Source organism: Haliotis asinina, chromosome 5 (genome assembly GCF_037392515.1).
Source record: "Haliotis asinina isolate JCU_RB_2024 chromosome 5, JCU_Hal_asi_v2, whole genome shotgun sequence".
Classification (NCBI taxonomy): Eukaryota; Metazoa; Mollusca; class Gastropoda; order Lepetellida; family Haliotidae; genus Haliotis; species Haliotis asinina.
Window position 1 is genome coordinate 39097202 of NC_090284.1, and position 12781 is coordinate 39109982.

At 40.4% G+C, this 12781-nt stretch overlaps 1 protein-coding gene across 4 annotated transcripts in view; it reads right to left on the reverse strand.

The window, feature by feature from the left end:
- LOC137284393 (synaptotagmin-15-like) overlaps positions 1 to 12781 on the reverse strand; it is a 102212-nt gene that overhangs the window by 71832 nt on the left and 17599 nt on the right. Inside the window, exon 1 of one of the 4 annotated variants that reach the window (XM_067816183.1) lies at positions 303 to 639. The exons of 2 other annotated variants lie outside the window; for them this stretch is intronic. In XM_067816183.1, the coding sequence (XP_067672284.1) occupies positions 303 to 318 (16 nt within the window). In that variant the 5' untranslated portion in view covers positions 319 to 639. Of the gene's footprint in view, positions 1 to 302; positions 640 to 12781 lie in introns of those variants that run through there. One more of the 4 variants, XM_067816182.1, reaches the window with a different exon arrangement.

A 12781-nucleotide genomic window follows, 5' to 3' on the forward strand; every position in this document is an offset into this window, starting at 1 on the left:
TTTTGCTTAGGTTCTTGTTTTGTTTGGTTTGGTTTGTTTTTTAACGCCACGCCCTGCAGCTATATGATGGCGGACTGTATAGTCGATTTGGGGACAGACATTCCTCTGATCAATATCATGAGCATCGATTGTGATACTGGATCATGATGACATGCATACACTTGCTAGCAAAGCCCGACCCCGTACGTCGTCCCTTACACCTGTTGAAGCTGTTGAAGAAACATGCTAACCCGATTACTCGTGGTTCTGCTATCATAACATGACTTTCATAATCATATAGAACTCATAAGGACAACACCTACCTTTCTCCATGGACATAAGGTGTTACGTCCTTCTACCATTGACCCACCCGAGTATTGCCCAAGGCCAGAGAGCGACGCCACCCCTGCTGTGACAGTCAATGGAGAAATGCAATCCAACGTTATATCAACTCTCACGATACTATCTTGCAGTTAAATACAAGCGTTTAATCTCTAGTCGCTTCGGGTGGAATTACATCATATTTGTCGGTTTAGTTTGCCTGACTAATCTGAACCGAGGTGGTGATAGAGGAGGAAGCCAATGAAGTGTCGATTGTGTATTACATCATTGCGCCATAATTCTGCACGTGATAGTTCTCATAACATACACCGAGGGATTGGTTTATGACAGCTGTCGGCTACCATATCAGTGGCTGGTAGTCAGTAGCTGCTGCCCCCTGTACATGCCCATTTCCTCTCACAGGCGCACTGGTGTGTCTTTACTACCGCATTTCCTCTTACAGGGCCACTGACGTATCTATACTACCGTATTTCCTCTTACGGACGCACTGACGTGTCTATACTAGCCTATTTCCTCTCAGAGGCGCACCGACTCCTATTTTAACGCATTTCCTCTTACAGGGACATCGGTGGGACCAACCTACCATCTTTCCTCTTACAATCACACCTTTGGATCTGTATTACCGTATTTTCTCTTACAGTTGTACCGTACCGGTCTGTCTACACTACCCTATTTCGTCTTATAGGCGCACCGACGTTTACACTACCGTAGTTCCTCTTAGTGTGTAATTGATATAATTGTTTAGAAAAGCACCGCATGGCGTTTCATTATCCACTACACGAATTGAAGAAGCATTGCGGAAACAGATGACGTCAACCACGAGCGTGACCTCCTATCTTGACTGTGACGGCATCACAACATCTCCTCATGGTTGCGACAGACTGTCGGGAAAAGAAACTGAAACGACATTACCTCTCACAATCATTACCAATAATGCGCGTGTCATGTTTCTAATTTTGCTGAGTATACAACCCGAGGAGTGTAGTTCTGAAATTCTAATCACGATCATGTACACATTTAGTTTTATTACCAACTAAATCTGTATAGAGTCTGATATATGCTAACATCGTATTGCTAACATTAATGACATATATAATCTTATCATCCGAGAAGGAGTGTGGATTTGCCACTGACGGAAAAGGTTAACATTCGAAATCGTGACACTAGGTGCTTCTAACGTACGTGTTTTTTGTGTCACAACACATACAGATTGTTGCGGTGTTAATAATAGATCATACGTATTCTTAATGTCGCAAACAGGCGAAATCACGAACTGTGATTAGTGTTTTCTTCAGATGGAAATATGATGCAGGATGGACCTGGTTTCTGAAAGGTTGAGCGGGAGTTGATGTGAGGGCGTGTGAAGGCGTGGTTATATTTACGCCGCTTTTAATATTCCAGTATATATCGTGACGAGGGGCACTACAAAAGGGCCTCATACAGGGTACCAAAGTGGGAAATCGAATCCTGGCTTTTGACGTGACGAGCGAACGCTTTAACCACTGCACCGTCGCTGAGGGAGAAGTGGGAAAGTCTGGTTAATGGCAGTTCCTCTCTCTCTCTCTCTCCTCTGTTCCTCTCTCCATTCTGCTTTCTCTCCCCTCTCTGCCTTCTCTAATTGGTACTCTCTTTCTCTCTCTGTCTCTCTTCCTCTCTCTATCCAGTGTACAAGGCACCTGTTTTGAACAGTTTTAATTCTCCGATCTACTGACAGAGGCGCACGTATAATGATTCTTCACCACCTCCTAAATCTCGCTTGAAACCATTGATTTTTTTATCTCACTGTTCTGAATACTAGCATCAACACTTTTTATCACTGTCCCACATCGCGAGCTTAGTCTGGCATATGACAGAGGAAACGATATATAGCATCAGTCTTGCTGTCTGTCTCATTTGTGTTTACTGAAAGCAAATCGTGATTTCCCGTAAACCATTGCATTTTGTGTTAAAACCCCACATCAAATGCAATCAAATGTGACGCTGGAATAATGACAAGCTCCCCGAGAAGTCACTGTGTCTGCATCAGCTAATATATCCCCTAGTCTGCTGTTCTGTCGGTGTTCCTTCCACTGGGCATCATGTATACAAAACCGAATATAAATTGGAACATTATCCCTGCCGGCTGAGAAACAGAGATCCACCTCACCCGATAAATTACAATAGCTAACACACAGTGACTGTAATTTGTTTTCCTATAGACCTGTCTCCGTGTAACATTAGAAATTCTCTTTAAAATAGATAAGAGACTTCACGTTAATGTCCAAACACACATGTTATTTCACACTTAAGGAATTTTTTGCTAGATGACTCACCGAGTCTTTATATATAATATTTGTCAGTATGATTTGGTTCCTGTCAGTGTTTAATTATTTATTCCAGCTAAAACCCGCTGTAAGCGGTGTATTTGTCTGTTTGTGATCCGATATGTCTTCGAGAGCGTGGTATTTCATGAAAACACATGAAACGTGTCTCGCCAGATGACACACGTTTCTATAAATATGTCACCGGAGGGAACTGGTTAATACTCACTTGTAGGCGGGAGAAAGAAATTGGTGCTCCTGGCCAACTGTTAATTATCTGGTACAGACAAACCGATTCTGTCAGATGATGACTTAAGTCACGATTACCTAAAAACTGCCTCATCCGTCAGCTTGGTGTATTACTGGCATCTCCTGGACTTGGTTCTTGAGACAAATGAATCTGTTTCAACAATAACTGAACCCAAGATTAGCTTTCTTGGAAGGTGGTTTCCGACCTCAAATTTAGCTATTAGGAAACCGTTGCGGTTATGATACCATACTACATTTCTGCAACTTTGAAAACAGAGTCTAAGAAGTATAATTATTACATGAGAAGAAAGAATCCAACTGAGCATTTAATATAGATATGTATGTGAGTAACTGTCATAGACATAATAAACATTGTCTTACATTTATTTTCTTTTGTTTTGTTTTCTTGTTTGTTGGTGAATGTAAAAATCTAAAATATGACAACGGTCTGTAGATAATGATGGACCAGACAATCCAGTGATTGAAATGTCCGAGACTAACCACGCCTTCGGGGTACAATGACGAGCAACCAGCCAAGTCATTCAGCAAGAACCCAGTGTATAAATTAGTCCGCATGTCGTTGCTCTTGTAAAATCATCATCTGGAAATTTGGCTATATAGAGGGAACAGACAACGAGATTTCCAGAATAAAGAGGTCTACAGTCTACAACTGTGTGCATTAATGTTGTTGTTCCACGACACACATTATATGTAACAGGGTATGCTGTATAAACTGTCAAGTTGTATGAATGAGTTAGATGATGACCTAACGCTTTATGCGTCAGATCGAATCCCCACACACTATTAAGTTTTAACAAATATTAACAATATTTAAAGCAATTATTAGTGTCTCCAACCACGTTGGACAATCCGCACTCTCGCGAGCACAATTCGTGACAAAGAGGTCAGTGATTATGTTCATAATGAGCTCTCATAACAGACTGCCTGTTTGTTGCTTTAACTTGTTTTGTGTTCTTAACAATCTACGCCCAGTCCATATTATGTCCATATTTTGGAAGTTCCTGTTTTATAATATTTCTCACATACCTAACAAAGTACATAATAACAACAACCTCCCAAAAACCCAATATCAATATATTGGGATTACAGATTACATGTATGGATCGTAATGGTTCGAAATGCTTCAGAATAATTTTGACCATTCAGCGATCGGGCATTATACCCCCTGACTTCCTCCTGTCCGTCAAGATCGTTAATCTCGCACACATGAGACGTACTAAGGAAAGAAACAGACATATCCGGAAGGGCAAAACGGTGGCTGTCATTAACTGGTCATAAACCAGAGTTGTGGGAAGATTGGATGACATGGCGGCCTGATGTTCATAACTCCTCTGTATGACAACCACGAGATGCAAAAGTATACACCACCGTTCAAAATACACGTCCTCTCGGCCGTGTCTTGGTATGTGAGGGCCGCAATGACTAGAGAGAACGACTGACTATGTGATGGCGATTAGGTTCCTGTCTCTGAGGCCGCGGGTTCGATGGCCCCCCCCCCCCCCCCAAACGCAACAAAAGTGCTAGAATCTGTTCACAACTGAGAAAGAGTAATCCCTTACATAACATGAATCACGCCCATCGCGAACCGTTTGCTACGATATTCCAAGGATATCGTGAACAAGTCGACAATATTTGAATCACGTTAGCTATTACAGATCATTTTGGGAATAATAACGGTAGAATACATGTGGTCTATTATTCGTTAATATACAGAGAAATACTTTATTGTACACATTTCTACAAAGTATAGGCGATCCCTACCGTTGCTATCAATTAAAGCTGGATGTTTACTTACAATTACGTTTAATTGTAAATGCAATTCATGCAATAAAATAACACTTTATTTTCTGTAAGACATATTTTAAATATGAACTCATTTTGGTGTAATGTTTAATGTCACATTATAACCTATAGACGGTCAAACGTGATTGAACACACTTGACAGATATTATGAGGATCAAACCGTTTGTTATACTGGTAATGAAGACCTAAAAATTGACAAAACATATAACTTTGGAATTTATGTTCTGACAGTTAACCGTAGAAATGGCACACCGTGGTGTCTGAACTACAGCGAATAAATATAGGATGTAGATTAAATGATTGCAGCATCCCCGAATCTTGTCGGTGATTTGCGATAAAATTTCAGGGAAAATCAATATCCGAGATCAAAAGTGATTTTAGAAAACGACCAAGAGCACAATACTCTTGATGGATTAAAATGGTTTTCAAAACAACAGCAATACAGTTTTGTGGTTTCTTGAAAAAGAAATAGTTTGTTTTAAAATTAGATATGATAAAATCACAAATTACTGTGTTTATGTCTGCAAGCTTGAAAACTGATAGTGTATGTCTAAGATATGTTTTGTTATTAATCATAATCCGATATGATACTAGCGAACATCGCCCAAAGGAATGGGATAGTTCTAGTTCGTATTTAATGCCTAAATCGTTCGAAAATCGATTTATTTTATGATATACAAATAGTTCCAAATACAATTTTACAACATCATAATTTTATATCGACAATATTGGTACCATTTAAAGAATATTCAGGAAAGCGGATCAATACACTGTGGTTTGAAAATCTGGAAATCAAAGAACGATGTTATTCCAGCCAAACTCCACCTCTCCGGTATCGGCCTTAAGTGGAGTAACTTCATGGTTTGCGGGGCTTGGCTTATTCGGGATTTGGTGTATAGTGCCGATTTGTCCTGGAAACACTTACTGAGAGAGAGAGCGGGAGTTAAGCAGACAGAATGGACCTCGTTACTAAGGTAATGGCATCCTGACAATTAGAGGAAGGGTCACTTGACCTTTGATTATTCCTTGTAAGAACACTTAGTGCTAATACTCTTTGTCCACAACGGAGATTTGCATTTCTGTTTTCGTTGCTGTTTGCATTATTCGTTTACTTGACATCGTAGATAAATTTGGGGGAAAGTGTTTGGGGATTATGTCGAAGTCGCCCACGCTTGATGTGTTATTTTTATGTGAAGGGTACTTGGTACTCGCTGTCAGGTCGATCATGTTACTTTGTACTCACAGGAACAGGAAGTTTAGTTGTATAAACTGCCTTTTTATTGATCAACGAGGGATACATTTGTGATTCATGCTGTCTGATGCCATTGTGTGTATGCTGTGCCCATGTTTATGCTGTGCCCATGTTTATGCAGTGCCAATGTTTCTGTATATGATGGGTCGATCCTAAAACGAACTGTACTGACGGAAACCTAGGCACTCTACAGTCACTTGAATGTATTATCAGTGCTGCATGACGTCAAGGTAGACACAGTGCATGTGATTTTATTACTCAGATGATCTGCCCAGATGTTCTTCAAATGTACTAATTTGTCTCCATCTCAACCGAAAAATATACTTATGAAGAATACCCTCTGATTTGTATGTTTGTTCACTGGATAGCACCGCCCTCTCCAATATTCCACTTACGCCATATCGTTCTGTACATAATTGTATCTGGACCTGACAATCAAAGATTTATGTCACGAACATCGATCTTCGCAGTGGGGATAAGGAGACATGCATCAACCAAGAAAGCGTGTCTGACCCTCCGATTAGTAGCTTCTTGAAACATGCAAGGGTTAATGAAGACTAGCTGTAACACGTAATCTGTACGGGACTCCCTTCCACTGTAGCAATTTCAGAACAAAACAGGCAATGTAATTACGAATTTCATTGCACGAAATGTTGTAATATTATCATTAATACATTATACACGCCTTCCACTCGGTGAAAGCTAAACAAACCGAAAAGTCTGTTCCCAATAAGAACATGGCTCACATGCACAAAGCGATCTTAGCGCTACAATGATTGTAACTCCTATTCTGCAGCATAGGTTTACGATAGTCGTAGCGCTGAGATCACTTTGTGCAAGTGGTCCCTGTGCCCCCTTCCTCAAAGTGATCGTTACGCGATGTCAGTCGTAAGTCTATATTGGGAGTTGTGATCAACTTAGTGCTACGATCTCGTGGAACGTGGCCCTGACCTCGCTACCTCAGAAAGGAATAGCTCCGATTTGTTCTGATGGACTGTTGTTAGGGATAGGATCAGAGCTGTTAATGCCAACTTCATGCACGTTTTCACGCCGGCGTAGTGCTAGAAGACATAGTGTCTGGTGAGCTGAAAGGTCGGTGGTTCGGTTCCTTGGGCACCAAAAGGTACTGCAAAATGGTACTCTGTCTGGCGTTTAGCTTTGAGGGAAAGGACTGACCCACTCGGTACGAGCGTAATGTATCTAAATTAGCTTTCGATGTGATATCTGAGAGTGATAGAGCACTGACTAGCTGTGGACCAAGTGAACATATAATTGAAATAACCCGTAAACCCCATTGCATTTCAACTCTTTCGGGTTAGTGTTTTGGTTTTGTTTTCTTTTGTAAAAGATCATTTCAATAAATAAACATTCTGTTGGAGAGAGAGAGAGAGAGAGAGAGAGAGAGAGAGAGAGAGAGAGAGAGAGAGAGAGAGAGAGAGAGCAACACTAGCACCGTGGACAACAGCCACCAACTCGTTTATATAATTACATGTACGGGTATTGAGAGTGAAAAATTACCACGGCACAAAAAACTGTATCATTAACTCCGGGGTTCTTCCAAAACATTTTTATGGAAGTCGTTTTCACATTTTCAAAAAATCTCTTTCCTGAGATACCCTAACGGCACGATCCTTCTTGTACCAATTTGCGACGTAAACTTCCACCAAAACCACCATGTTTTCTGACAGTGTTGATCCAAGCCCACAAGAATGTGAAATGAAGAGACCATGTATCTGGCCGCAGGTGGCATTGTGTAATGTCATTTGTGTTTGAATGACGCACCATTTCGATCTACTTAGCTGAAGGAAGACAGGTTATCATACTAACTCTATCACCGTCATCTAGGTTCTCTGTAGTAATTGTTGTGAGGCACGACTCCTATCTTGTCACCATAGAAAGTAAGTATTAAGCTGTTCCCCGAGGCGTCATTCTATTCAGCGTCCTTCTCAAATAGGCATATCCGGACCAAAGCACCTAATGGCTGCAAAATGAGTTTAAAAAAAATAACCATTTTTGCGATGTAGCTTTGGGCGGAAGCTTTCGTAAAAATAACGAGTTTGTGTTTGCCTGAAATGTGAAAAACAAAATCCAGCTGGAAAGGAAGATCATTTGAGTCCTCAGATCAAAAGAACTAGTCAAGCGTATTGATTCCAATGTTCATTCCCTATGCCTCATCCAGCAAGATGTGTCACTTCTTGTATAATGTTTAAGTGAAAGCCCAACAACGTAATCACTGGTCATGTCATGAAGCATGCATTGTTTGGTCATTGTGACATTTGGAATATCCAGCAGAACAATGCAAATGGTGTAGTTTGATAGTTCGACTTTCCTTTTGAAGCACAGAACCCCAGTTCCTGGTGGTATTTGATGGGAGTTTTATGCCTCCAGAGCGAAAGTAAATGAACAGCACACACGAAGGTACATGCAGTATATTCTGTTATAAACACGCAGTCAACACAACGTAATTCGTTTTGGCTGTGGCTTTCAACATTGATTACGAAGAAAACATGTCTTTGAAAGAGTGATTCAGTCATTCAGGACGTTTGTAACATGTAAAGTCACGTTGACAAGTTGTGTCGAAAGATTGTCTCCAAGTAAAAGCATGGTCCGTATGTATTCTTTATTGGTTGAGTAAATGACTGGGATGACTCGAAATAATTACGTAGGTCCGACCTACTTCAACACAACAGCCTGTAACATAAACTTGCAAATCATGAGGTTAACAGAACTAGACGGGACCTCCTGTATCACATTCATACCCAAGAGTTGCAAACACTTTTGAAAACAGATTGTTAAATATTTTCAGGTAAACCTGCAAAAGAAAACCAAGTAAACCTTTCAGAACGCATACTTAGCATAGTTTCCAGGACGACAGAAACAGAACAGGAACAAATACACGGTTGCCCGGGGACTATTTATGACTTGCGAATCGATTGGAATTGTCTTTTCTCCGTTTCAGTGTCCTTCTTTTGTTCATTGTCTGCACGAACTGACTACATGTATTTTTTTATTTTCGCTAAAAGTGAAACAAACACTTAATTGTTCTTGAATGGTGACGTTTTTATAAACGGGAATCATTCTGGTGTTTTGGATCTTAGGCATGCACAACCTCTTCGCCTTTTCAGCCCGTAACGCTGACATAACGTTTGCAATTTCTTTGTCAAATGTGATTTTCATTCAATGTATATTTTCCACTGAATTTACGTTTGTATTCTTTTTGTAGATTAGTCTTCATAAAGGAAGCATGTAATGAAAGGAAACTACTAACCGAAGCTTATCAATACACCGGGGTCTTTGACCCTTCACTAAGTTACCATGCGCATGTCTATGGCTGAACCATTCCGATGCCTTTATCAGCCGTGACCTCGCAAGGTGGAATCAGAAACTATACTGGAACACGCCACATATAGAAGAACGAAGTGATGTAACAAATGGCGCTGTCACCCAAGGTCTACCATAATTGACAAGGAATCTATTTCATATTAGCAGGCTATGCAGTATTCCAACCTTTACGTCACACTACTGATACATTTTGGCACATTAGGGACACACATTCACATCTGGGTTCAGACATTTCAAAGTATAAGAGAATAGTGAACAAGTTAATGATTTGTGCTCGTATCCTTTTTGTATTTTCAGCAAAATATTATTCTTTCCAAATGCGCACCTCAGATTTAGTATCAACTTTTGTCCTTCATACAATTTGATTAGATTAAGATATCGAAGCATCAATGTGCACCCATAAATGTCTGCAACATTTACAGCAATGAAAAAGCCTTTGATGAAACTATTTATTTTGGGGCACTCGGTAATAGTTCAGCTGTGTGACCGAGGACAGTAAAAAAGAAGACCATATAATGAGGTGAATGAACAATCTCCCATAAGGGTACGACGTCATGCAACAATTAAATCGCCTGGTAAGACGAGCATGCGTGCTACTTACTGAGGACTAATGCAGAATCTCTCCACAGGAATAAATACTGAACCTGTGTGCAAATCAGCAAGTGCCTTAAAGAGTAATTGGTGATATTCAATGTCCAAGCATCATTATCATGATCTTTAAGAAAATCGGTCCATGATCACCACAAATGGAATTAAAGGAATTTATACTGAATCGTCCTCTTCGCAGAGATGATATGCCTTGCTGAAAGAATGAATTTGTGTATACCTAGATATTTGAGATGAACGATTAAGAATTTCCAGATGAAATATATTTTGATCAAAAAGGACGTCGCCATTCTGTTGACAGGACAAGCAGGAATACAGACAACCATTTTCAAGAGATTGCAATTCTTCAATTACAGTCGTTTACAGACCCCGCATTTCGTTTCTTTCATCTGTCCACAAACATAAGGTGACGACGGTCACGATCGGAAAGAGATAGTCTTTCCTAATTAGTCGATAATAAGCGTGGGCGGTGCTGGTTATTATTTACGGTGAAATATTAGCATTGTTGTCTACATTTTCTTTTGTTAATGGTGAAATGTGAGTCTCTAAGGCTGGTTTTGATGACATGTAATTTTACGTTCCTACCTCTGTAGACGCAAATACGTATAATAATATTGAGTCCTTGACGTCTCTGAAAGTAATCTGACGCACACAAGTACTCATGTGGTGTGCTATAACAATAACGAACACATTCAGGAAAGTCTTTTCATTGTGACTTTGCATTTTCTTTCGTTTGTTCGTCAGTTTAGTTCACGCAAGCCACTCATACAGAGAATGCCCAAATGCATGGTGTATTCAGGAGAATAAATAATCAGTTTGATATCCAATGGTGGCTCCTGTTGTGATTCCAATTGCCCTCAAGCACGTTTAGAAACCGATGAACCTGTATTCGATTCCGACAGTACCAGCTTGTAGCCAGCATACAGCGTTACATGCGTGTTGTCGATGCATCGATGCGTATGATATCTCTCCCTGGTCTCGGACTTAATTGTCAGAAAGCTCTCGTCATACAGCCGAAAGAGTCGAACGACAAACAAACCTGAACTTGAGTCACAGGCTAAAAGTTAAAATGTTTAAAACTTTCTCACTCCAATTTTCTCAAAGACTTTTGTACATTGTCTGTATGTATATTTGTGAAGGAGACAATGTTCATTGAGTGTTGAAGGTGGTGGCACTAATCACCATCACTATCATGAACAGCTCATGCCATTCCGTGATAAAATAGTCCAAAGGTACTTCTAATAGTTTACGAAATGATCCCGCGGATGACGTTTGCAATTCCATGCGCTGTACACAGAGACAAAGATGACTCTATTTGCTCAGGTCTGCGTTTCTTGGCTAAGTGGTTCACCAAAACGTACGCTGATCAAAGAGGATTGCAACGATTTCCTGCCAAGGATCTGATTTAGCGTCTTGCCAACAAAGAATGCACATCAAACAAGTGTTAAGAACACGATAATAAGCAGAGACTTCAATCTGACCGAGTGTTGTTGTTGAGGATCGCAATTCAGGCGATATAGGCAGCAATTGTTGTATCGTCAATTACATCAATGACTCGACAAAGCGTGTTAGCACTGTCCTGAAAGACCTAACATCATGCGATGGTCTTAAAAATGACCAGGTTCTGCGTTGATACCACTGATGTGGTGAGTGTTGTTAAAGAGAGATTGTAAGTGTTTAGGCTCCTGAATGTTGGGGACAATCGCCATAAAACTGTCAGCTGCAGCCTTTTACGTGAGTAACGGTTTACCGAAGTTCGATTTTATGAGTTCATGCATGGTTTATATCCCAAGCCAGAGCCACAACCTCCACGTGGTGATAGATCCTTGTGTCAAACATCGTTTGAGCAACGCCAGATGCTGTTTTGAATTTTAAAAAAAAGCAGGGAAAAAACCCAAAACAAACAAAAAGAAAAATACAAAGAGTAAGTATTGAATGCATTTGTTGTTGTTACTTCTTGTCGCATTTAAGAACAGTCCTGCATCGTTGTGAGAGTCTGTACATAATGTGGGCCAAACGAGCTGGTGCTTGCCTTCTTGAACATCGATCACATATTAGGGTCACGATATGGCTGCAGTATTGCCGAAGTGACGCTAAATATTAACCCACTCACTCACATAGTTGGAATACGATGACATGCCTCAACCAAGTCAATGAGGTGGTCGACCCTGATACCTTCAGTAGATCAGAGCATGTTGAACATCCAGTACAGTTTATGACGATATCACACTTACTGTATACGTTTTACGATAAAGGACTGTGACAATAAAACATATTAATAATAATAAAAACAAAAATCACTAAAAAGGTCAGGATTTAAATTGACGGAAACCGCCCCTAACCCAGTGGCAACTGCTGGTGTGACAATGATATTGTCGACACTGATAGCGTCAGAAGCATCTGAGGACAGGCACTGGACGTTGAAGGTCATGACCTTGAACTCTCACCCTGATCTTGGTGGTTGCCCGGTTATGCTGGGTGTAAAACATAAACGTATAAATAAACACAATAAAAAGTTCAGGATTGAAAGTGACGGATGAGTGAGTGAGTGCGTGCTTGCGTGAGTGAGTGTGTGAGTGAGTTTAGTTTTACGACACCCTCAGCAATATTCCACTTACATGGCGACAGTCTGTAAATTATCAAGTCCGGATGAAGCATTCCAGCGATCAAAACAGCGCGAGCGTCGATCTACGCAGTTGGGGTTCGATGACATGTGCACAAGGTACGTGAAAGTCAGTGTTTTTGAAAGAGATAATTTCTTTTTTAGATGATGAAAACGTGATGTTGCTTGTAATTATATTCCCTCACGCATTGGGGCGAATTGGAAGTACAGCCCAAACTGATTCAAGTCAGTAATAACCCTTATTCCCGTCTCGTAACATGAAGT